The 26,624-nt window shown below is 45.5% G+C and overlaps 1 protein-coding gene across 1 annotated transcript in view; it reads left to right on the top strand.

The window, feature by feature from the left end:
* The first annotated feature begins 5,013 nt into the window (after positions 1-5,013).
* The window catches only part of Dnmt1 (DNA methyltransferase 1), a 43,528-nt gene continuing 21,917 nt past the window's right edge, over positions 5,014-26,624 (top strand). The window contains exons 1-12 of the mRNA XM_051196747.1: positions 5,014-5,285; positions 12,808-12,844; positions 13,485-13,592; positions 13,679-13,889; positions 14,750-14,825; positions 17,548-17,620; positions 18,564-18,595; positions 18,959-19,037; positions 19,970-20,007; positions 22,041-22,125; positions 24,300-24,340; positions 25,188-25,269. Of these exons, the coding sequence (XP_051052704.1) occupies positions 5,050-5,285; positions 12,808-12,844; positions 13,485-13,592; positions 13,679-13,889; positions 14,750-14,825; positions 17,548-17,620; positions 18,564-18,595; positions 18,959-19,037; positions 19,970-20,007; positions 22,041-22,125; positions 24,300-24,340; positions 25,188-25,269 (1,098 nt within the window). The 5' untranslated portion in view covers positions 5,014-5,049. The remainder of the gene's footprint in view (positions 5,286-12,807; positions 12,845-13,484; positions 13,593-13,678; positions 13,890-14,749; positions 14,826-17,547; positions 17,621-18,563; positions 18,596-18,958; positions 19,038-19,969; positions 20,008-22,040; positions 22,126-24,299; positions 24,341-25,187; positions 25,270-26,624) is intronic.

The raw sequence follows: 26,624 nt of genomic DNA, 5'->3' as shown, positions 1-26,624 counted from the left end.
GAGAGAGAGAGAGAGAGAGAGATGAGAAGACAACTTGTGGGAATAAGTTTTTTCCCTCCACCTTGTGGGTTCCAAGAATTGAACTGAGTCCTCAGTCTTGGTGGCAGATGTCTTTACCATTGAGCCATTTTCCTAGCCCTCTCTGTCATTTGAATCTTCTTTCCCCTTGATTGATTATCTATAATGTGCATCTCCTGAACTCATCATGTGATTAACATCCTGGTCAGTTCCCACTTGATCACAATCAGAGATACCTTGTCTCCAAAAACAACAAAAAATAAAAAATAAAAAAATTAACAACCTCCCAAAATTTAGACCATTAACACCTGCCATTTTCTTCCCCAAAGTTTTTTTGTTTTGTTTTGTTTTGTTTTGAGACAAGAGTTTCTTTGTGTAGCTCTGGCCCTGTCTTGGAACTTGCTTTGTACACCAAGCTGGCCTCAAACTCAGAGATCCACCTGCCTTTGCCTCCTGAGTACTAGAATTAAAGGCCAGAGCTGACACATCCAGCTCCCTCAAAGTCTTTTTAGGGATTACTTGCCCCTGCCAAAATTAGGAAATGGAAAGAACTAGAGAGATTTCTCAGTGGTTAAGATATCTTCTAGAGGTCTGGGGTGCAATTCCCAGCACCCACATGGCAGCTCACAACTGGCTGTAATCCAGTTCCAGCAAATATGATGTCCTAGCCTCACTTGGCACAGGCGTGAGTATGTTACACAGACACATGTGCGAGCAAAGCATTCAAACATGTAAAATAAAATACAAAATCAGGAAATACAGGAAAATGGAGCTGGGTGTGGTGGCCACACACTGTAATTGAAACTCTTGTAGGCAGAGGCAGGAGGGTAAAGGGGCTCAACTGTTAGAGTTTACCTGGAATGGACAAGGCTCTAGGTGCAATCCTGAGCACTGAATAAACCTAGTATGGGGCAGTCAAGGTGGCTCATCAGATAAAGTAGCTACCAAAGAAGACAACCTAAATTTGATGTCCAGAACCCACACGGTAGAAGGAGAGAACCAGCTCTCAAAAGTTGTTCTTTGACTTTCAGGAAACTGGTCTCATGTGATTTGTTTCTAGTAGCCATTTGTGGTGTAAGATTGCCTACAGCCCTTCACAACCCAAGTAGGTTTTAGGCATGCCACCTGACAATGGACAGCTATTTTACCTTTTTTTTTTTTAAAGACAGTTTTGCTATGTTGGCCTTAAACCCATAATCCTCTTGCCTCAGCTTCCTAAGTGCTCAGAGGACAGGCATGAACTGTCACACTTAGCTTGGTTTGCTGTGTCTCCCATCCCCCTTGTACCACCCTGCCCCACACCCTGCAACCAAGAGTTTCATGTAGCCCAGGGTGACCTCAAGCTTACTACATGCTGTGAATGCCTTCCAATTCTTTGCCTGGCTCTGCCTCCTCAGTGTTGGGATGACACATACCCATAAACTGTGCTGAGGATAGTACACATGACCTTGGGGATTCCAGGCAAGTCCTCCTTCAAAGGAGCTACATCCCTAGCCCCCATTCTATCTCTATCGGCTCTGATAATTTAGGTTTCCCAATCCAAGATTGGGACTGTAGAGGTTAATAGTGGAGGAAACTTCTAGAAACATCCTCAGTGCCCTGATTGGAGAGTATTGTCTCTTCTGTGTCATGCACGTACTTTCAATGATATGTGATGACTTCCTTTGGATCATCTGCTGGGGTTGTTGAGGGTCATTTGGGAAAGGACCCAGCAGGTGGAAGCCCTCTAGTTTGATGACCAGGGTGGAGCTGGCCCTTATATCTACATACCAGGGCTCTCACACTGGACTGGCTCTTTGCTGCTCAGAACCAGAGACACTGCTGCGTGTTTCCTCGTCTTCCATAAGGTGGGCTACTCTCTGAGCACTGGTGGCTGCTGTTCTCTGGGGCTGTAAGTGGACAAGGGGCATGGCTCTGGGTTCAAGTGAGGAGAGAACAACCCTGTGTAAGTAGGAAGGAAGGTCATGCTTAAAGTGGGTGAGCAAATCTTAGAGGTCAGTTTTGGGAGACTTACAGAGAGACAGTTCTGGGATGTACATTCCGCCCTAGCTTCTCCCTTGTGCACCATAAGTTGTAACTATTTTTTCTGACTTCTGCAGGTTTGCCTATGTTCTAGGTAAGCACTCTGTTCCAGAGCTATGTCCCCATTATGTGTTTTTGATTGAAGCTGTAGCCTACTCTTTCAGAGGGGGATTGTCAAACTGCTATCCATGGGTCAAATCTACTCTGTAGCCTCTAACCCAGGCTGGTCTTGAACTCCCAATTGAGTAAAAAAAATAATTTTTCTGTCTTCTCCCCAGATGCTTCCCCCCCCCACGCTGAGACAGGGTTTCTCTGTGTAGTTCTGGCTGTCAGTTTGTAGACTACACTGTCCTTGAACTCAGAGATCGGGCTGCCTCTGCCTCCGAGTATTGAAATTAAAGGTGTGTGGTGCTGCCTGCTTAGTTAATAACTTTCAATTCCTGATTCTGTCTCCCCACATCCCCTTCACATCCCCTTCAGTGTTGAGATTAGGCACTTGGGCCACCACACATGGTTTATGTGTGGAACCTGGGGCTTCCTGCATGCTAGGCAAGGGCTCCATTTACTGAAACTTCACCCCCCCCCCAGCCTTTATAGTTTATTTTTATAGGGACAGTAAACTATGAACTCTTATCCCATTATTTACATTGTGGAAAACAACCATTATCCCACAATCGCTTATAACCCCTAGGGACAGAACAGAAGGCAGGTTTGGACGCTTATGAAGAGACCTATTGGCACATAGCCCTCTCTCATTGGGGTTTGGTGTCTTTACCGGCAGAGTTGGCATTTGTAACCTCATCTGTGGGGCCCACACATTGTAAATTACTTGCAGCTTAATTCCTTTTTGAAAAATTTTATGGGGCTGGGCTCTATCTCAGTGGGTAGGATGCTTGCCTAGCCATGGTGCATGCCTGCCATCTAAGCACAGGGAAGGCGGCAGGAGGCAGGAGGATCAGGAGTTTTAGATCATCTTTGACTGTATAGCATCTTACATAAGTTCCAGGTTTCCCTTTGCTGCTGAAGGAACAACCTATCACCACCCTGAGAAACCACATTCCATTTTGTGATGAAGTAATTGGCTTGGGTTTGGGACTATTGTAAGGAAACTGCTTTGAACATTTTTGCATATATCATCCAGTTACTACACAAGTGCTCAAGGTGTATAATTGCTGGGTCCTAGGGTGGGAATACACTAAACAGTAGATGTTGCCAAACTTCCAAGTGGCTCATTAAAATTTTTACTTAAAAAAATTGATCATACTTTTTTGTTGGTATATGCATGTATGTATGTAGGTCAGGAGGGAGTCGGTTTTCTCCTACCTTTTGGGTCCCAGGGATTGAACTCGGGTCTTTGGGCTTGCCAGCAAGCACCTTTACCTGCTGAACTGTCTTGCTGGCCCTTGCTGTGTGTGCCGTGGCATATGTCTGTGGAAGTCAGAGGACAACTTTCAGGAGTCAATTCTGTTTCTACCTGTACTTGGGTTCTAGCACTCAAATGCAGGTTGTCAGGCTTCTGTGGCAAGTGCTGTTACTCAGAGCCAGCTCACTGTACTGATTTTCAACTTCTTGTAGTGCCAGGGAGGTGTTCTGATAACATTGAAATTTTCCTCTTTTTAAAATCTGACGTGTGTGTGTGTGTGTGTGTGTGTGAGAGAGAGAGAGAGAGAGAGAGAGAGAGAGAGTGTGTGTGTGTGAGAGAGAGAGAGAGAGAGAGAGAGAGAGAGAGAGAGAGAGAGAGAGAGGGAGGTGATGACTAATGAGCTTGGGCAGTTGAACCAGATGAGTTCCTCTTACTACCATTATGGGTGAAGAGTCTCTTTAGCCCTTTCTGTCCCCCACAGGCCCATCACTGAATTTATTTGGAGGAGTTCTGATTGTAGGTTATAGCTAGTTTTTTTGTTTTTGTTTTTGATTTTTTTTTTTTTTTTTAATCAGGCCTGTGGGCTGCTGTGGAGGCTGAGGGGGTCACCAGGAGCTCTGAGAAGTCATTCAGGTTTGGTGAGGAGGCTCAGGTGCTCTGATGCATATGGCCTAGAGATCAAGCTAGGCTAGCATCAGCTGAAGGCCAGGAGCCTAGGGATGGGGAGGGCACCTGGAGGGCCAGTTTGCCAGCTGATATAAAACTGGCAGGTGCTGGAGGAGGTGGCTCTGCCCAGCATACTCTAAGGAACTTGGCTATCTCTAGATTTCTGGCTTGGGCAAGTTACTCAAGTCTGGAGAGAGGGTGTGTGTGTTCAGTTTTCTGTATTTTAAACCATTTTCCTTTTAATAGCTCTGGTTGTCCTGGAACTCAGTATGTAGACCAGAAGAGACTATCATTTCTGTGTCCTGTTATTTTTATTCAACGAGGCTTATGGACATGGTTCCTGGCCTCTCCATTATGCTACATCCTTGGCATATTGGCCTAAAAGTCTCATATGAGCTGGGCAGTGGTAGCACATGATTTTGATCCCAGCACTCAGGAGGCAGAGGTGGGCACATCTGAGTTCGAGGCCAGCCTGGTCTACAGAGTGCAAGGACAGACTCCAAAGCTACACAGAGAAACCGTCTTGAAAAACCAAAACAAAACAACAAAAAACAAAACCCTTGTGAACTACATTTTCAAGGAAGTGCTTTCAGCCCTGGTTGGCTGATGAGAACACAGAATGAATCTAGACGGTGTTCTCAAGGTCATTTTAGAGGGCAAGGGGCGAAGACTGGACTAGACGTGAGACCTTTTTAAGAGCTCATAGATTTTTTTCCTTTTCAAAAGTTTGTTTTAAATTGTGTGAGTGCATGTGCGTGCAGTGCTCACAGAAGCCAGAAGAGGGCGTAAGCTCTATTAGAAATGGAGTTACATGGGCTTTGAGAGGTTGGATGTGGGAAACCGTAACCAACCCAGGGCCCTCTCCAGCTCAAGTACTGACCCACAGCTCTCCAGGGAAAGGAGACCTGAGTGGCGCCTGCCCTATAGAGTGCGGACTTGCCCACTGCAGCCAGGAGGGGTGCGGTGCGCCTGTCTTGCGCATGCGTGCTCACTTCGTCACAGCACTGTCTTCCCCCACTCCCTTACCCTATGGTACACGCTGCTTCCGCTTGCACCGCCCCCTTCCAGTTGGTTTCCGCGCGCGCGAAAAAGCCAGAGTCTCGTTCAGAGCTGTCTTGTCGGGTGCAACCTGCGGGATGCCAGCACGAACAGCCCCGGCCAGAGTGCCTGCGCTCGCCTCTCCGGCAGGCTCGCTGCCCGACCATGTCCGCAGGCGGTAGGTGCCAAGCAGGGTGAGAGTGGGGGACCCAGACCGATGCCGAAGCATTAATGCAGGCATCTCTTTTCAGGGTGGCCCTGCGGTCGCTGACAGCCGGGACGCGCATGCGCAGGGCAGTGCTTGGCGCGGACCGTGCTTCCGGTCGCGCGTCCCCCAGGCTGTTGGCGCCAAAATGGGTGGGGGCCGGTTTGCTGGCGAGTCTACTGACTGGGAACTTGAGGGAGAAAGGCGAGAATATCACCTAGCCTCCAGAAATAGAACGTGATTGGAGGCATCTTCAGGGTTCCTCCTCAAGGCTCCTGGGTATGCAGGAAATGCACCCCTCATCCCCGCGGCCTGTGGACACTCCGGCCCACCCAGCTCCGGCCTCCACTTCCGGTGCCCTGTAGGTCCCACCGTGCCCATTCCAGGGTCGTGCCGCAGAGTCCCACTGGAGGCTCTGGTGCAGGAGGCCTTCCTCTGCATCTCCCTCCTTCCCTGCTCTTGTCAGGTTCTAGGAGCTTCTTTCACAGTGCTGCATATGGCCCCTGGGCAGCTTGCGGCCCACGTGGGTTTTTTTGTTTTTATCCTAAAGTAAAGGAGTCCCTGCGATCCTGGAGCCATCAAAAAGACTCTGCCTGGAGAGGGATGGTGCGGAATGGACCCTCAGCTTTTTACAGTGACATAAACCTGAGATCCCAGAGCAGTCGAGGAAACGTTTGTCCCTGTCCATAGTGTGTATCATGGGGAGGGAAAGATGGATGGGATGGTAATGAGCCGTCTCGGCCCCAGCCCCATGATGGTAACCCCTGTGGACCAATTCCTCCTATCCTGACACCATTGAGGAAGCTTTTTTTTTTTATTCAGTGTGCATATTCTGAGGAGTGAGGGATAGCAGGTTACCCCACTCCTGTTTCAGTCTATGTGAGCTGTCCCCCACCTCCGGCGACCCAGGAAGCTCAACAAGGGTCTAATGTGTGTCACTGGCAGTGAGGGACTCTGGGTGATGGTCCCTCAGCTACTTCATGAGTGCTTCTATGCTCAGGGATTGGCGTGAACACTGGATCCCGTTTCCTGTTCCAAAAGGACATGATCAGTCCATTCATTCTGAAAACTTGTCCCATGTGGTGTGCATTAATCATAGTTTTCCTGACCAGCTCTTGACGAATTCCAACCCGATCTATGAATCTATTTTTGCTATTTTCATGGGCTTGTTTACTGTGGTGAGGCCAGGCCAATTCCTGTCTTGAGCTTTGGAGGATGAAGTGGGAGAAGAGTATGACTGAATCTTTTCCTGTCAGACACTCCCACCCCAGCTTGCTCCCAGGATTGGGCCTGGAACATTGTGCATGCAAGTTTTCTGCTACTGAGCTACACCTCCATCTGTCTTGCTCTTTTCTGGTGGTGGTTGGGGGGGGGGGGAAGGTGACAGGATTCTTGGTGAGTTTTCCAGGCTGGCCAGGAACTCTGAATCTTCCTGCCTATGTCTCCATGCTGTGATTTACTGCCCCCATGGTTTAGGTTTTGAATGCCTGTTTTTGACTGTGTAGACAAAAGTTGGCAGCTTTTGTGACCTCTCAACAGATTTTTTTTTTTTTAACAATTTAACCTTCCAAAAATGCATATGTTTAAAGCACTTGATTCTTTAGACAGTGAGATGACCTACCTTACTGTCTTTCCTGCCCTTTTGCTCATTTGTTCACTTGTGGCTTTTGTTTTCCAGAAAGGGATTCCTTTATCCCAGGTAGGCTAGTCTCAGCATGGTTGTATAGCCCAGTGTTGACCTTCTTGTATCTACTATCCAAGTGCTGGGATTACAGGACTGTGATATCATACCTGGCTTAACTCTTCTTGATTTAGGAAAATTTAGTAACAATATAATCTACAATATGAAGACCTACCTACATCGGGTAGAATAGTTGATAGCTGGATTAGGCCTTGAGTAGCTTCTGTACATGCCGCTATTTATTTAAATGACACCCTTTAAATTTGTATAGTTCTGCCAGACATATAAAATGTTTTCAACATTTGGATTCTAAGTCTTAACTTTTACTTATTTAGTATGTATGTGAGTACATGCTACAGTTTGGATGTGGAGGTCAGAAGGCACTCTGTAGGTGCTGGTCTTTCTAGGTTCTGGATACCCAGAACACAGGTCATTAGGCTTGGTAGCATTCCCCTTACCTGCTGAAATACCCTGCCAGCCCCAGACTGTTTCCTTTGAATTATACTAAACCCCACATCTTTTCTTTTCCCCCAACAAAACCCACATGGAGTGAGAAGGGAATAGTTGGTATCTGCCCACCAGGAGCGAAGTGAAAAAAGGTAAACCCCACACCTTTGAAAAAGTCATGTACTTGGACAGGTGTGGTGGCACATGGCTTATAAACTAAGCCCTTGGACGTTGTAAGCAGGTGGTTCACAAGTTAAAATTCAACAGAAGCCTTGTTCTAAAAATCATGCTTTTCAGGATGAGATATTCTTTTCTTGAATAAGGTGGTGTTTTTCCATAGCTGAGACTTCCTTTTTGACTCAGGTTTCTAATTTTCAGTTTTACAAAACTTCTTTAAGCAGTCTGTGTAGTTCAGCTGGCCTTGAACTTTATGATTCTTGTGTTCCTGAGTACTATATTGACAGGTATGTGTATATGGCCTGGCTTGCTCTTATTTTCTTATGTATGAATGGTATGTTTGATGTTCATGTGCCATAGCATACGGGTACACATAAGGACACTTTACTTTTTAATTATGTGCACATGTACCACAGTGGGTGTGGCAATTAGATTTGTTTATACTGTCATCCACCTTTATGTGTGGATTTTGGATCAAACTGAGCTTGTCAGGCCTGTGAGATAAGTGCCTCTACCCTCTGATTCATCTTGCCAAGTCGGTCATTCCTTATTTGCTGTCTGTGTGCACATGCTCACCACAGTGCACTTGTGGAAGTCAGGGGACCTTTTTTTTTTTTTTTTTTTTTTTTTTTTTTTTTTTTTTTTGAGACGGCGCTCTCACTATGTCGCCTTGGCTTGCCTGGAACTCCTTCTAGACCAAGCTGTCCTCAAACTCGTATCCAGCCTGCCTTTGCCTCCCAAATACTGGGATTAATTAAAAGTATGTGCAATTATGCTTAGGTTATTATATTCGAACTTTTTAGATTTGGTTTCTTGACTTTTACTGTATAGTGTGTGTGTAGGTGTATGTGTTTTGCCTAAGGGTATATATCTGCACCATGTGTGCCAGGTGCCCAAGGGAGCCAGAAGAGGGCAGTGGATCTCTGATGTTTGTTTTCAGCCGTATTTGCTAGGAATTGAACTCAAGACTTCTGGAAAACAGCTGGTGTTCTTAACTACTGAGCCCTTCCTCCTCTCCTCTTTTCTTTCTTTTCTTTTCTTTTTTTTAACTTTCCCCCTCACACAGTGTTTTACATAGGTCCTAGAACTCTAATTTGGGTCCTTGCTAAGTCATCTCCCCAGCCCTCTCCAGGCTTGTCATGTAACTAAGATGTCCTGGAACTTGTGATGTTCCTGCGTTGGCCTTTTGAGTGTTGGAATTACAGGTGCACCACTGTGTATGGCTAGGTCTGTTTTGTCGGTGCTAAACTGAGGACTGTCTCCAACTTCTGAAATGGTCTGACTGTTTGACTCCTATTCCCTTTTCTTAACCCCCACCTCCAGCCAGCCTCTTAGGCCATGTCTTTGTGTCTCTGACCTTCCTCCATGCTTTAGTCTCTCTTGGAATGCAGCTGGAAAGCTCTTGGTGCTGAGTTTAGATTAGAATAGGTCCATGCTGATTGTCCCTGGTAGTCTTTCCATCTTTCTAACCAAAGCATTGGAATCTAAGTCTATGTTGCCACATAGAGTCATAGGTCTTGGGGTCAGGGCAGCAGCAATTTGTGAGGGACATTTTGCTACCTGAGATGCTATTATCAGATTGCCTCACCCATCTGCCTAGCCAGAGGCTGGGGGTTATAGTTCAGTGGGAAAGTATGTCGTTAGCACATTTTAAGGCCTTGGCTTTCATCCCCTGCAGCAGACAGAAAAGGTGGGGTTCTAGAACTTTGGGCTTGCCTTGCAGGCCCTATTTTGCTGCCAAATTAATAATCTCAGACCAGCATTTCTGGTTTAGGATGTTGAAATAACATAACCTTTGCAATCTCCTATCTAGTTCATGTTTCTGTGAGACTAATTTTCCTAAAATTGTGGTTCCATTATTGGGGTTCTATCCACGTCCTTGGATGGCCTTTTGACCTTGGAATAAGGTAGGTGTTTTGGAGCTTCTTTTGCTAACATCTCTTGGAATTTTCTTTCTGCTGTTAATGGTATTCCTGAAGCCTCTTCCCCACTGGGACTCTGCTGGGGAGTCTCCCCTCTGCTGGATCTCCTTATGCTGTTCTGCTTGTCTTCTCTCCAGGGAAGAGCTAGGGTTTTTTGTTTTTTGAGACAGGGTTTCTTTGTGTAGGACTGGCTGTCCTTAACTCAAGACTGTAAACCAAGCTGGCCTCAACTCGGAGATCCACCTGCCTCTGCCTTCTGAGTGCTAGGATTAAAGGTGTGCGCGACCACTGCCTGGCTACATTAGGCTTATTGTATGTGTGGCATGTATTATGTGGTGTGGAGGTTAGGACAACCTCCTGAGTTGGTTCTTTTCCTTCACTTGCAGGAGCTGAACTTTGTCAGGTTTACAGGAAGTGTCTTTACCTGCTGAACCATCCCATGAGGGCTACATTATGGTTGAGACAACAGAGCCATAAAGTCCAGGTTGGCCTGGAACTTGTCATCCTCCAGCCTCTAGCTCTTAAATATTGGGATTGCAGTGCAGTGCTGCTGTACCTGGCTATGTCTGCCTACTTTTTCAAAAGATTTACGTATATTTTATCATCCACCCCCCCTCCCCCGGTGGCTAAGCTGTTGGAAGTAGTTAGGAATGAATCATGGCCTGTCAGGTCAACATGGGGCTAAGGATGTTTCCAGTTCTCCACTTGGATTTTCTTTTTATAACATACTGCTTGTAGCACAGGTTAGCCTTTAACTTGAGATCATCCTCTTCTAGGAATCTAGGCCTGCACCATCAAACTCTACAAAGTCTTGGGTGGTAGAATCCAGGGTCTAGGGACTGTTGAATTGGTCACAGTAGCTGTGTTCTGTCTCATCACTGTTTTAAGAGTAAACTGGGTTTAGGAGTATGACTCAGTGGTAGACCTCTTGCCCAACACTTGAGGTCCTGGTTCCATCCAAGCATCTGGTGGGGCACAAAAGGGACAGTCATGTGGACTGCTGTAGCATCTGCGTTTGTGCCTCTGGCTACAGATGTCCACTGTGCAGCCGCTTTTCTTTGAGTGTTGCCTTTGGCCAAGTTACTGTAAAGTGGTATGACTTTTACCCTTGTGGGGCTCTGAGCTCCTAGAGGGTTTTTCTTTTCCTTTTGGGTGCTAGGGTAGAACTTGGGGCTTTGTGTGTATTAGGCAGCACTCTGCTACATTCCAACCTGAGCTGGAAAACAGCTATTCCAGAACCTTCTATTTTTAGTCTCATGGAGCCTAGGCTGGCCTTGAACTCCTGAACTTCCTCCCACTAACTCCTAAGTACTGGGCTCACAGATGTGCACCACCACATCTGGGTTTCTGGGTGCTGGGATGGAACCCAAAATGTGCATACCAGACAAAGCATTTTCAAAGCCCTAGCTCTCCAGAGCTTGAGTCCCTGCTATGGTGTACTTAACCATAAGTACAGTTGCAGGGTATGGAGTATCTTTTCTAAGTGTGAAAGCCCCTTGCTGATGTTAGTCCACTTACCCAGCTTCTGGCGTAGGTCATCATAGGCACTCGTGTATGGAATGGTGCTAGGAGGAGGCAGGGTCTGTCTGTAGCTGGAGTAATCACAGTGCCCCTGGTCCAGCAGCCACTGGGAAGATTGAATCTGCCCTCTAGCTACTGAAAACTGAGCACCCAGACTGCAAGGCTGCTGGAATGGGGCAGAGATGACACAGACCGACTCCTGTCCATGGTGGTTAAACCTGTTCAGTCTCTACTGTCCTGGGCTCAGCCACAGGCTACCCCTTATTCTGTGGCTTTTCCTTCCTCTAATCCTGAGGAAGTACCTGAGAGATACCTACCTGAGAGGTAAGGTAATCAGTAATCTCTGACCACAATTTTCTGAGACAAATCCAAGAATTCTGTACTTTCTAACTTAGGTACATATTTTGGAGGTTGAGCTCTTTGAGATTTTGTCCTGCTTTGTTGTCCCTTCCTGGTAGTTCTAGGAATGGAATCCAAGGCCTTGATATGCCAGGCAGGACTCTATTCCTGAGCTGCATTCTCAACTCACCTGCTGACTTGCTCAGATTTCATCTCTAGCACCTCTGTATGTGGGCATGCCTGATGCTCTAGACACCTCACTTACTCCATTTAATTAGTTCTACAGTGGAAGGCTGCCACTGCATACCTGCCCTTTAGGAGCCATCATTTGGCTGGTCCCTGCAGTGTAGCCATGACTCATGCTGATATCATTCATGCTGAGGCAGGCCTTTTAGGAGCTGACCCAGTTGGGGGAAAAAACAGTTGTAGGTCATCCCGGTTATTGGAGGATCCTGGCTGACCTGTTCCCCATTTCCTTTCTTGTACTTTGTCCCTTTGCTCTGAGACAGGGTCTCCTGTATTTCAAGGTAGCCTCAAACTCATCATATATAACCAAGGATGACTTTGAATTCTTGACCCTCCTTGCCCCTTCATGCTGAGTGCTAAAGTTACAGGTGTGTACTACTATACAGTTTATGAGCCTAACACACTCTAGGCAAACATTCTGCTGGCTGAGCCACCTCTCCAGCCCTGTTATTTTGAAGTAGGGCTTTTACTTGTTTTCCTGCCCCAGCCACCAGAGCAGCTAGCTCCTGTGCTATCCTTCACCCTTCTAGGAAACTGATGTACTTGCTGTTCAGCGTGGGAAGGCAAAGAAGTACATGCTAGAAACTGGGGCATGGTGGGGCATACTTTTGGTCTCAGTACTCCAGAGGTGGAGGTAGGAAGAATGGAGTTCTAGGGCTTCTTCAGCCACCCAGCTATAGAAGACCCTAGCTCTAGAAAGGAGCCAAGAAGAAAGCTGATGTTAGACACTGGGGCCAGGAGCCAGAAGAGGGTTCCGTGTTTCCCCAACACTCAAATAGAATGTTCATCCCTTTTTTTGGGGGGGGGTGAATTTTTGTTCTATTTTTTTGAGACTTCTCTGTATAGCCCTGGCTGTCCTAGAACTCATTCTATAGACCTGCTGGCCTTTAACTCAAGAGATCACCTGCCTCTGCCTCCTGAGTGCTGACATTAAAGGCATATGCTACCACTGTGCCCAGCTTTCTTTTTTAGGATATAGTTCTATGTTGCCCAAGTTGGCTATTTATGGCTTGACTTAATCCTCCTGCCTTAGCCTTTTGAGTGGCTATTAAACAGCCCCATGCCAGCACTTCAAAGTTTGTTTTGTTTCAGATTGTGGCATTGATTCTCAGAAGTAAATGAAGTTGCATATTTTTATTTTTGTATCATTTCCTTTACCCAGGCTCAAAGACTTGGAAAGAGATGGCTTAACAGAAAAGGTAACTGCTGTTCTTCAAATATTCACTTGTATATATACTCTGTGTGCCCGTGTGTGTTCACATATATATGGGTGCCTATATGCAATCAGGTGCATGCATGTGTGTGTAGTGGCCAGAGGTTGATGTCAGATGTCCATCTTCATCACTGTCTCCTTACTTACTAGAGTGGAGATCCTAGAGTGGAGAACGCATGGGTTCAGCCACTCTTAAGTAGTCAAGCTTGGCCTAGGGATCCCCTTTCTGCCTAGTGAGTGCTAGAGTCTGCTAAGCTTTTTATGTCAGTACTGGTGATCTGAATTCTAGTCTTCATGCTTGCATGGCAAGTACTTTAATGACCAAGTTATCTCACCAGCCCCCTAGTTTCTTTTCTGAGGCAGGGTTTTGATATAGCTTGGGCTGACCTTGAACTAAGTAGATTGTTCACACTGACCTCTTAAATTGGCAACCCTCCTTGTCTAAGCTTCCTAAGTGTGAGATCTTGGGCATCCTACACTATGCCTAGCTTGTATTTAGCTTTTTGCAGAGCCAGGGCTGCTTAGCACCCAGCCACTGGGGCAGCCAGGCGGCCTAGTTTTTGTATTAGTTTGTTAATTTGTTTTGCTTGGGAGTCTGGAGGTTCCTCAGTTATGTCCTTCCGCAGGAGTGTGTGAAAGAGAAATTGAACCTGTTGCATGAATTCCTGCAAACAGAAATAAAGAGCCAGTTATGTGATTTGGAAACCAAATTACATAAAGAAGAATTGTCTGAGGTAAGTCTATTTCCCAGTTTTTAGAGAAGCAGAGGCTCTTGTTTGTCTTTTCTGATGTCTTCTACTAAATTATCCTTTGTTTATAGGAGGGCTACCTGGCTAAAGTGAAATCCCTTTTAAATAAAGATTTGTCATTGGAGAACGGAACTCTCTCTCACACTCGGAAGGCCAACGATTATCCAGCCAACGGGAGCCGGCAAAGCCGGAGAGCAGGAATGGCAGACTCAAAACAATCCTCCAAACTCAGGCCCAAAGCTCGGGCACCCAGGAGGAGCAAGTCGAACAGTGAGACCAATTGTAAGGACACATGGCATAGTGGTTTGTTTTGGGTTTTCTGACTGTATAGTGCAGGCTAGCCTTAAACTCTGTCCTGCTTCATTCTTCTGAGTACTGGGATGTGCTTGCTACCTTGCCTATCTCACTTGATTTGTTTCCATCTTGGAGGTTGTGATTCCTTTGAAGAGATAGTTCATCTGAACCTATGAGCATGCACCACATATATTCTAGTTGTTTCTGGTGCTAAGTAGGGAAGCCCAAGGCCTTGTGAACACAGTACATGCTGACATTAAGCTTGCACCCTTATTCTCTGGTTAGTTTCTTAGCTTTCTTTCCTTATCTTTATCTGTCCCATGTTTCTGCTTTTGTAGTACCAGGGATGGAACCCAAGGCCTGCAGTGTGCTAGGGAAGGGCACATCTGCCAAGCTGTTTTTTTTTTTTGGGGGTGGTGTTGGGGGTAGAGTTGGAGCCCAGAGCCATGAGCTGTATAGGTGCTTTGCAGTGGAGCTGCACTGAGCCTGTAGTTTAATTTCTGTGCACTTAGACCTAGTTTATAGACACTCATAGATAGATGGTCTGGTCCCTATATGAGGTTTCGGTCTAGGGGGTTTGTTTATAATGGTGTTGGCACAGTACATGGTCACCATAAACCATTCTTGAGTTCTGGGCTCTTTCCCTGGGTTGTATGATGCTATTGCCAGATACTGAGCAATGGCAGCTCTAAGGGGCTGTCTGTTTGTTGACATGTGCAAGCCAGTATGCAATTTTTTCTAAACTGAAAGCCTAGAAGTGTATATTCTTGCAGCACCTGACCATCTTCAGTCATTTGTTTCATTGAAGACTGTCATGTCCTTTTTCTCTTGTTTTTGTTTATAAACAGCTGAAGCTTCATCTAGCTCCATGGCTTTGAGGAGAACCACCAGGCAGACCACCATCACATCACATTTCACAAAGGGGTCAGTATGTAATTAAGGGGCTGTTGGCCATTTCTTAAGGTCTGGTAATTCTGGAAAAACATGAATGGAATCAGAGTAAACTGCCTGCCTTCCATATATATATAATTATTTTTTACTTTTTTTTTTTTTTTTTTTTTTTTGGGCCTTTATTTTAGTACTAAGTATAGAATCCAGGATGTGGTTCATGTTAGGAACTCTGCCGTTGAGCCATGTCCCTTCCCCCCAGAGGAGTTTCAGGCAGAGGATTTGCCACTGAGCTGCAGCCCTACATAGATACCCATTTTGGAGGTTTTGTTCAGTAGACATTGTTAGAAAACTTAAAGCATACACAAAGCTATAACATATAGTATAAGAATCCTAGTGCTCAGAACCAGAGAGATGGTTCAACAGATAAAACCACTGGCTGCTCTTGTAGAGGATCCGGATTCAAGTCCATCTGTAACTCTAATCCTGGTAATATGATGCCTTCTTCCAGCCTCCTTAGGCACTGCATTCCTGCAGTGCCCACACACATGCAGACAAAACATCCATATGCGTAAAACCTAGAAAGAGCAAAACAACAAAGAACTCTCATACTTAACCACCCAGTAATATAAAAATAAAGAATACTGTTTCCATGCTTTTTATGAACTTTTTTTTAATTTTGGTTCTCTTTTTGGGGAGTGTTGGTCCCCCTCCCAGTATTGAAACTTATTCACAAAGTTATACCAGCCAACTTCATACGGACATATTTATGTAGACACATTCATGTTTTATTTTGTAGACACATTCATGTTTTGTTTTATTTTGTCTTTTGAGATTTAATTTATATTTATATATATGTTTTGCCTGCATTGTCTGTACATGTGCAGTACCTATGGAAGTCAGAGGGTATGGGATCCCCTGGAACTGGAGTTAACTAATGGTTGTGAGCCGCTGGGTACTGAGCCCTGAACCCAGGACCTCTGCCAAGAGGAGCAGTGAGTGCTCTTGAGGATTGAGCCATCTCTCCAGCCTCTCGCATATATTCATATACATTCATAGTGTGTATATGTTACATGTATGCATTTCTGCATTGTGCCAGCTAGGGCCCAAGTTGAACTTAAAAGTCTTCGAGAGCACTGGATGCGCCTAACCACTGAACTATCACTCCATCACACAATGTTTCTCTGAAATATTAGGACGTTGCTTGCCACTTTGCAATCTCAGAGCAATGGCTTTGTTTTTGGAGGGTTTTGGTTTTCCCAGACATGGTTTCTCTGTAACAGCCCTAGCTGTCCTCGAACTAGCTCTGTAGACCAGGCTGGCCTTGAATTCAGATCTACCTGTCTCTGCCTCCCAAGTGCTAAGATTTAAAGGGTATGTGCCACTACTGCCCAGCTGGCTTCTCACTTTACAAAGAGGCACAACATCTTTTTGATAAAGATGACTCTGTCCATTGAGTCAGCCTCATACAAAGCTGAGAAGCTTCTTTTCCAGAAGACCTGGTTTTAATTTCTAGCACTTCATGGTGCTTCACAACCATCTGTAATTCAGGGATCTGACAACCTCTTCTGGTTTCTGCAGGTAACTAGGCACACACTATACGTAACACACACATGCAAACAAAACATTCATACACACTAAAATTAAAACTGGACACAGCCAGTGGTGATGACATACGCCTTTAATTCTATACGCCTTTAATTCTAGCACTTAGGAGGCAGAGGTCTACAAAACCACACAGGAAAAACCCTCTATCAAAAAATGAAAAATAACTGGAAACAATAGGATGACCTATAAGTAGGCAAAGTGCTTGCTTGTTCAAGCACAAGAACCTGTCTTCAAATCTCCAACACCCATGTTAAAAGCCAGGAATGCCAGTGCCTATAATCTTAGCATAGGGAAAGCAGAGGCAGGCAGATTCTGGGCCCTGGCTGGCCAGATAGTCTATCCAAGCCTGTGAGCTCCATGATCAGTGAGGGACATTGTCTCAAAACAAAGAGCAGTTTCCACCAATCCCAAATGGGCAATCCTATTGCAGAAATGCATCCACATAACATACAGTATGAATGTATATAAATACGTGTGAGGCTGGAGAGATGTCTCACTTAAGTGAGTGCTTCTCTTGGCAGAGGTCCTGGGTTCAGGGCTCAGCACCTGGTAGCTCACACCAGGGGATCCAACACCCTCTTCCTGACCTCTACAGGCACTGAACATTGTGGTACATAGACACAAATGCAGGCAAAGCACTCATATACACATGAAATTAAATCTAAAAGTTTCTTTTAAAAATAAATATATTATGAATGTTGAGCACTGGTATTCACAACTGCTTTAAGTCCAGTTCCAGGGTACCTAATAGTCTCCTAGCTTCCAAGAGCACATAGCACACATAATTTAAAATAAGTATCTTAATTTTAAGAAAACAATCTTTACCAGGCATTGATGGGGCACTTGGAAGGCAGAGTCAGGCAACAGATCTGAGTGATTTCAGACCAGCCCGGTCTACAGAGTGAGTTCCAGGACAGGCTCCGAGCAATACAGAGAAACCCTGTCTCGAAGAACAAAAAAAAAGAGAACGAGCTTCTTTCAGTCCTGGAAAGATGGGTCCCTCCTAGCAGGGAAGATAACTTGTGCCTGCAAGAGGTTCTTTTGTGAAAGAAGGGAAGTTATTGAAGGCCCCTGGGTGAATGACACTGCGTGTGCGTGTGTCTGCCTGTGTGGTCTGAGAACTAACAGTCTCTTCCTCACTTTATGACAGCACCCCTAAACGGAAAACCAAGGAAGAATCTGAAAAGAGAATCTCAGATGAGTCTGCAGAGGAGAGAGACCAGGTGGGTCAGCCCTCTTGACTCTAGACACTTTGATGTATTTGTTGGCAGAGTGAGCAAAGGTAGTCTGTCTAAACATTCCTTGTGGTAGGGGTGTTAGAAGAATAGAGCCGTTGATGGAATGTGTCTTACTGGAGCCTGATGGAGTTGAATATGGCAGTGCAGCCCAGCAGGCTGGAGTCCTTTAACCGCTGATACTATAGTTCTGGTATGAAGGCATGAGGAGGCAGACTTATTTTTTCAGTATTGGGGTCAAACCTAGGGCTTCACCAATATAAGCACTATACCACAGGGTGCCTGTGTGTGATACATACAAATATATTGAGATAGTGTTGTGTAGCTCAGACTGGGCTTTGAACTGTGTGTAGTTAAACCTGGGCTTGAACTCTGGGTCTTTCTGCCTTCACCTCCCAAGTGCTAGGATGACAAGTTTGTACCACTATTCCAGTTGGGATTTTTATGTGTGTATTTGTAATTTTTGTGTGTGGGTATGTGCTCGTGCATATAGGTGCCTAATGAAGCCAGAAGCGCTAGGTCCTTGGAGCTAGTTACTGGGAGTGGTGAACCACTAACATGGGTCCTGGGAACTGAATTTTCTTCCTTTGGAAGAACAAAATGCACTCTTTAGTGACTAAGCCATCTTTCCATGTACCTTGCTCCCTCTTTTTGAGACAGGATGTCACTGTGTAATCCAGGCTGGTCTTGAACTTACGGTTATTCCTGCCTTGGTTGCATGAGTGCTGGGTTGCAGGTCTGGGCTTGCATAAATGGCTTTACCTACCCTGTTTAATTCGTGTTTGGGGGTTGAGCTGCCCTACCTTTTTTTTGGCGGGGGGAGTTGAGTACTGAACCCAGAGCCTTGCACTTGCTAGGCAAGCACTCTACCCAACCCCTGATCTGCCTTTCAAACCAACATTGTTTTATTCTCTATTTCTCCCTCTGCCAGGATAAGAGACGCAGAGTTACTGGCACAGAGCGGTAAGGGCCCTATAATCTCCTCTTTGATTTGTCTCAATTATAGAAATTACTTTCTGAAACCTGAAGAGTCCTATTAAGTTTCCCTGGTAACTATCAACCATTAAGGACACTAAATTTGGGAGCAAAGTATTAATCTTTCAAATCATGTAGAATTCTCCCTCGTCACAGAACAAGTTGAGGTCTCCTGGTATTATGAAGTCTGGGTTGAAAGGTCCCCTGAGTATTTGATGTGAAAGAACACTTCACTACCATGGTCTTGGGGTGGTGACTCATGCTGTTGGTGGAGGAAACTGGGCTCAGGAGCTGCTTCTTGGGACTGAGCTGCTTGGGTCCTGCCTATGTAATTTCTGCTTTGCCTGACAGTGGTACTGGAATTTCTATGGTGGAACCGGAAAGAGTAACCCTGGGAACCCAGTTGAGTCAGGAAGAGCAAGGTGAACAGGTGAAGCCCCTTTACCACCTTCTTTCCTCCAGCATGTCTCTCTGGCTCTCAGAATGAGGTGGAGGTTGGGTGGGCAGAGCAGTGGTTGAGTCACAGCTGATTAGGAAGCCTTGACTGAAGGTCTCTATGGAGGTCTCCTTTTTGAGCATAGAAAGTGCTGGAGGTTTCATAGCACATCCAGATACAAATACAAAACTGCCTTCCTGGGCTGGAACCTAGCTCAGTGGTAGAGTTGGTAATAGCATGCTTGAGGCTCTGGGTCCCATCCTTAAGTTAGGTTTTCTTGTTGAGGATCCTATCTGACATTGCCTCCTTGGCTGAGAATGTAATCATTTCTTTCCATCAAGCCAGCACTATGAGAAACCCTGTCTTGAAAAACCAAAAAAGTCTTTGCTGTCTGCTGACTCCACTAAAAGAAAAGGCAGTTTTCTTACATAATTTACTTTGGTTTTTCAAGACCATGTCTCTCGGTGTAGCCTTGGCTGTTGGTGGAACTAGCTCTGTAGACCAGGCTGACCTCAAACTTAGGAGATCCATCTGCCTCTGCCTCCTGAGTGCTGGGATTAAAGGCCTGCACCACCACCACCCTGGTAATAAAGATACTTTAATGTGGGCTTAATGTGAGGGTTGAGAGAAACACCTTAGCAGCCTGGGTGTGGCTCCTCAGTCATAGAAAGACAAGTCTGGACTCCAGGGAGAGCCACCCAACAGTGGTCTTGATAAGTGTTCACCTTACCAACTTCACTAACTAGAATCTAGTAGGATTGTTCGGGTCTGTTAATTTCATAGCAGGAATTCAAGACCAATCAAAAATGGCTTTTCCTTAGTTGGTGGTACCAGTGACTCATTGTGTATGTGTGACTCATTGTGTATGTGTATCTGGCTGACAGGAACTCAATGTGTAGACAGGCTTTTTTATTCTTTTCTTTTAGGAACATGACAGGAGACTTCGACGTCAAACCAGAGAACTGTAAGTGCAGCTGGCATGCCTCTATGCCCTGTAATGCTCAGCTGTGAATGAGGGACTGGTACTGAGCACTTGTGTTCTGAGAAAAGCCAGAACAAGGCAGGCTGGAGAGATAACTCAGCTAGTAAGAACATTAGCTACTCTTTCAGAGGACCTGGGTTCTGTTCCTGATAACCACATGGAAGCTAACAACTGCCTTTAACTCCAGATTCCAGCTGAATCAGAATCAGACACCCTCTTTTGGCTTCTGATACATGCTGACTAAACACTGTATGCATAAAATATTAATGGCTGAAAAACAAACCATGGCCCAGTGAGATGGCTCACCAAGTAAAGTGCTTGTAGCACAAGTCTGACAATTTGAGTTCAATCTGTGGAGCCCACATAATAGAGACCCTAGTCCTGAAAGTTGTCTTTGACTTCCATGTGTCTACACTCACATATAAAGCCAGACAAAGCTGGGGCATGGTGAACACAACTGTAATCTCCTCTTGAGAGGTTGGAAGCCAAGGCAGGAAGGCTACCATGAATTATAGGCCAGCCTGAGATAGAGAGATACTGTCTGGAAAAAGAAAAAAATGGGAGCATTGTGGTGTATGCCCTTCTTCATAGCACTCAGACAGGTGGATCTCTAAGTTCAGCCAGGACTACATAGACACCTTACCTCAATAAAAGCAAGTCAGACTACCCCATCGAAGATTGACATCATAGTGACCTTCTCAGGTCCTGTCACAGTGGCCACACTCCTTTAGTAGTGTGAGTGAGTGGTTATGTAAGTTAGCTTGTACTTAGAGTGGTGGCCTATGGTCCCAAAAGCTCAGCAGCTTAAAGCTTATCAGAGGCCTGCTAGCCAGCAGCTGATCCTGGCAGGGGGCAGTGCACTGACTTGTCACACAACTTACTCCACCTGAGCACATTCTTGTGGCAGTGGAGAGGCACAAGTGAGTAGTGCCGGTCTCCTCATACTGTTTGTGATTTTGTTTTTAATGGATAGGATCTCGATCTCCTAGGTATCCCAGGCTGGCCCCAGACTTACTTGCCTCAGCATCTGGAATGCAGCGATTGTAGGCCTGTCCTGCATCCAAACAGATGTCTTTTTTTTTTTTTCTTTGACATATATCTTACATGTGGGCATGTGTGTGTAGACGGATTTAGTAGCCAGAGGCTGACATAAATGTCTTTCTATTGTACCTGTTCATTTCAGGCAGGAGTTCTCAATTGAATACAGGGTCACTGGTAGGACGATTCTTAATGAGCCAGCCCTCTGGGGCTCCCCTTGTCAGCCTTTTAAACACTGGAACCAATGGTGGATTGCCAGTGTTGATGTAGTGTGCTTAGGCAATCTGGACTCTTGTCCTTTTCTGAGCTATTTTCCCAGCCTCAGATAGTAGGTTTTGCTTTTGTTTTTTTTAAAGCTTCAGTTGATACCCACTTGAAGTCCCAGGTCTAGAGGACAACCAAGTGTCTGATCCAAGAGCAGGGTTGCTCTGTGAGGCCAGCCGTTATGCTTGCTGATCCAGGTGAAGACAGTCCTTCCAGGCCCCAGATTGTCAGTGGAGGCCTGCTGGTGATTTTTGTCTTAATCCCTAGCATCTGATTATCATTCATTTGAAGAACTGAGGGATGTAGCTCATAGGTCCATGTGCATGTGCACACAGGTATATTTGAAAGTACTCGTGCTACAGGTTGCCTGCAGAGGTAAGAGGACTGCTCTCAGGATTCAGTTCACACCTCCCATAGTGGATTGTGGGAATCAAACTCAAATCTTCGTGTTTAGATGGCAAGTCCTTTATCTCTTGAGCCATCTGGTGGGTCCCAGTTGAATATTGTCATCAGTTCATGATGCACTTAAGTTTGAGTTTCCAATTCTGCAAAAATACATAATAAAAGTTATAAAGGATCAACAGGTGGATGGGAAAGATGACCTATTGAACTCTGGGAGAAAATCACTTAAACCCTTCTTTTGACTACTTGGATGGTGCCCAGAGTCTTGGTCACCAGTGTTCATGTGAGTTGTTTGTTTGTTTATGTGGCAGAACATTGAGGCAGAGATCAAGGGAGGAGCCAGACAGAGAAGCAAGACCAGGAACTCACAAGGAAGTGGACGATGAAGAAGAAAAGGCAAAGTCCTTATCTATCTCAAATGGGCATTGTCTTTGCACTACTGCGGGATTGGCAGAGATGGTGCTGGGCAGGGTTCTAGGTGCAAAAACCTTATGTCACTTGTTAACTTGGGCAGATTTGCCTCGTCTCCTTGGGTGTTTGTTGTCACTGCATATCTGACCCTGTTTGCCTGGACCAAGGTGCATGTAAAGTCTGTTTTTTTTTTTTTTTGAAGACTGGTCCACTTAGAGTTGAAGCTCTGAATTGTCTGTTTTAGCAAGCCCGCTCCCTTAAGTCCTAGGTTTAATTTTTTTTTTTTTTTTTTTTAGTTTATTTGTTTACTTTGGTTTTACGAGACGTGGTTTCCCTGTGTAGCTTTAGAAGCTGTCCTGCAACTCTGTAGAACAGGGTGGCCTGGAACTCGAAGAGTTCACCTGCCTCTTCCAACTACTGGGATTAAAGGTGTGCACCACTACCACCGGCCTAAGTTCAATTTTTGACTTTCCCCCTCTACATGCTCAACTGAGCACCCTCAAAACAAGTCTGGCAAAATGGTACACCCCTGTAGCTTTAGCACAGATGGGAGCAGGAATTTCATCTTGGCTAAAGATGAGGATCAAGACCAGCCTAGGCTTTTGGAGACCATCTCGAAACAACCATAATCCTCCCTTTGAAGCTAAAGTATGCAGTTGGAGGGTGCTTCAAGGATCCTCTCAGTAAAATATCTTGGTGTTTGCCTGGGTCCCAATGACATCTATAAGTCCCCTCTAGTGCATGTGTGTTGCCTAATACTCTGTGAATGCTGTTTACTGTTACAGTATTGTTTAGGGAACAGGGCAAGGACAGTCTGTATGGTCTGAGAACCATTTCCTGAGCCTCTTGCACCTGCGATTGGTTGAATCTCAGGGACATGGAAGACTGATTGCTTGGTGCCGAGGCCTCTGATAGGGTACAGTGCTCAGTCTGTGGAGTCCTGCTTCATGGAGCTCCAGAGCAGTAGGTGAGGTCACACACTTGTGTCTTGGGATTCCACCTTAGGAAATGCCTGGGAAATGTCTACCTGGTTACCTCCCCATTGAGATTCAAAGAGTGGAGGCAGAGCCAGTTAGTGTTCTCATTAGTGGCCCGCTGAGAGGGAGCAACAGGTGAAGCTTTGGTATTACCCCAGTGTGTAGTGATGTTTCCAAGCCTCACTTTCTTACCAGATGCCAGTGGGTCACTATTAGTCAGGAGCTTTGTTTGTATCCCGTTTTTCCTGTATGTGTGGGTGCATGTAGATGTCAAGACAGCTTTTAAGAAATTTTTTTTTGTCTACCATATGGAGCCCTGAGATTGTCAGGCTTGTTTGCAAGTGCCGAGTCATCGGGTTCAGGCTGTGGTACCAGAATGGCCTCAAGCTTGTGTGTCCTTAGCCCAGAATGCCTCATAGCTACCTTGTGTTGGAAGGGAGGGCTGAGGTTAACACTCCGTTGTGTGCATAGACTCACTTGTTCCAGATGGGCTTATCAGTGAGGTATACTTCACAAACTCAGAAATTGCTAGGTAATCAGTGTCTAAGTATGTATTCTGTTTTGCTTTTTGTTCTATTTTAAACAGTTTTCACTAAGTTGCCAAGGGTTACCTTGAACTCCTGGTTCTTCTGTCCCACACTTACAGCCCCCAGTTCTGGGATCACAGGTCTGTGACACTTCTCCCAGTTCATACTGAGCTGAGGGTGGAACCTAGAACATTGTGCATGCTTGGCAGGAACTTGCCCCACTGAGTCCCAGCCCCTGTTATTTAAGACAGGGTCTCGCTATGTAGTCCTGACTGGCCTAGAACTCACTGTGTTGACCAGGCTTCAAATTCAGGAATCCACTGCCTCTGCCTCCCAAGTAATGGAGTTAAAGTAAACCCACACACTCAGCTGTGGTTTTTTTTTTTTTTGTTGTTTCGTTTTATGGCAAGGTCCATATGCACTTGGACATAAAGGAGGCCTCCTGCTTTTCCTATGTTGGAAAGCTCTTCAGATTAACAAGTTCTTTTGTTCTGATTTGTGGGGTTAGAGATTTATAGTCTTAGCCTATGGTCCCAGGTGAGAATGTCTCCTGGTGTTCAGAACCAAGATGCTGACCTTGCATACTTCTTGCAGTCACCCTGCTTAGCTTCTGGAAGTAATGTTGTTTTCCCTCTTCCTCTGTTTCTGCTGCCAGGATAAAAGAAGGTCCAGGCCCAGAAGTCAACCCAGAGATCTGTAAGTGTCAAAAGTGCTTTTGCCTTGCTGACCTCTTAACTCCTAAAGGTTCTTTTAAGGAGAGAGATGGAGCAGACAAGAGAATGGGGCAGACTTGGGGAGCCAGGCTACACCTGTTCAGTTGTGTATGGCTCAGCTCCATCACCTAGCTCATGAACTTGAGGGAATCCTGTTGGCCATCTGCAGTCTCCATGACTGTTTAGTTTGGTAGTTGCAAGTGTTCAACCATATCTCTTGGAGCCCATGCTGCGCTTGAGTTCCTAATCCTCTGCCTCAACCTTTCAGGGCTGAGATTACAGTTGTGGACCACCATGCTTGGACTCAACTACTGAGCCGTTTCTCCAGCCTCTTTGTTTTGTTTCTTCAGTACTGAGAATCTAATGCTGTCAAGCTCTTTATCACTGAGCTATGTCCCTCACTGGGTTTTTGAGGCAAGGTCTCAACTGTGCTCAGGTCAGCCTAGAACTCATGATCCTGCCTTAGCCTTCTAAGTACTAAGATTGCCAAGTATGAGTTACCATACATGGCAGTGTTTTTGTGTTTGTATATAGTCGAGAGGTTGGCACACAGGGTCTCTGGAACTCACTGATGGAGATTATACCAGCTGACCAGGAAACCTCGGTATCCTTCTGTGTTCACCTCTCCAGCACTGAGATAATGGGCCTGTGCCTGCTGTGCCAGCTTTACATGGATGCTGGGGATTAAACTTGGCTCCTTAGACTTGTAAGGTGCCTGAGCTATCTCATCTGCCAGGGTTTCCCTCTTTGAGAGGGGGTTGTTTATCTGTCGTTTTCAGAATGGGTATGCTGGAGTTGTTTTTTTCCAAGCTAATGTTCCTTGTTCACAGAGCCACCAAACGGAGACCCAAGGAAGCAGAATCGGAGCAGATGACTACAGAGTCTACTGAGGATGAGTCTGAAGAGGAAAGGGTAAGTAAGAAAAGAATTGGCTCTTGTGTTCCTTACAGAAGAAAACGGGAGTGTGGATCGAGTCCAAGACTAGCCTGGACTCAGCAGAGCTGTTAACAGAGAAACCCTGTCTTATTGTACGTATTTGGGTATTTTGCCTGCGTGTATGTCTGTACCACGTTCATGCACTGTTCACAGAAGCCAGAAGAGGGGCCACTTCATTTGGAACTAGCTATGGATACTAGGAAGAAGAGCCAGTATTCTTAACACAGGATCTGCCTGTGTAGCCCAGGCTAACTTCACACTCCAGAAGTCATCCTGTGGTTGCTACATGCATACCATGGCACATGCACACACATATATACATGATAGACAAATGTAGTTTAAAATCTAAGAGGGAGAACTTGTGTGAATAGAACAATGCCACAGTGTAAGAAACTAGCACATAACTAGTTTGTTGTGATCTTGAGTCTTTCAGGGTTTATTTCTATTGAGACAAAGTCTCCTTGTAAGCATTGTTGGACACAAGTGTGTGCCATGTCAACTTGCTTGTCTGCTGGTTTTTTTTTTTGTTGTTGTTGTTTTTTTGTTTTTGTTTTTTTTTTTTTTTTTTTTTGTTTTTTTTGTTTTTTCTAAAGGTTTATTGTGTATACAGTGTTGCCCTTCAGGGACACATGCAGAAGGCACCAGATCTCATTACAGTTGGTTGTCAGCCACCATGTGCCTCCATTGCACTCAGGACCTCTGGAAGAGCAGCCAGTGCTCTTTAACCTCTAAACCATCTAACATTTGTCTGCTGTTACTTTAGCATGAACTGTGACCTATGTTAAGATCTAGACTATGTTAAGACAAAATGACAAAAGCTGGCAGGTGGCACCTGCCTTTGATCTTTAGTCAGCACTTCAAGTCAGATGTGGACTGATCTCTTGAGTTTGAGGCCAGCATGATCTATAATTAAGTTCCAGGACAGCCAAGGCTATACCTAGAGACCCTGTCTTGGGGCGGGGGGTATCTAGACTTTGTGTAATTATAAGCTACCTATGTTCCAGGAAATTAGTGATTAGGGAACTTTGTCCCTAATAAGTAAGTCACAGCATGCAGTTAACATCTATATGGTCTATAGCTGATCCAGGCATCATTATGTGGCTCAGTGTTAACAATGTAGAAGTTTTCAGCACAGGCTATAATTTGTGGAAAGTGTCCTGTGGTTTCCCAACTTCTTAGTTGTCTCTTCTCTGGTCTGTTTCTTGCTGTTGGCTGCTCTCTAGGAACCTCGGGAGGTGTGGTGACTCAGTGAACCCTGTGATATTTTTAGCCCAGACTTAGGCACCATGAACATCTGTCCAGTATATGGTCTCTTTTGGCCTCTGCTATCA

Source organism: Phodopus roborovskii, unplaced genomic scaffold, assembly GCF_943737965.1.
Source record: "Phodopus roborovskii unplaced genomic scaffold, PHOROB, whole genome shotgun sequence".
NCBI lineage: Eukaryota > Metazoa > Chordata > Mammalia > Rodentia > Cricetidae > Phodopus > Phodopus roborovskii.
The sequence above is the reverse complement of the archived record's forward strand: the minus strand, read 5'-3'. Positions and strand labels throughout refer to the sequence as shown.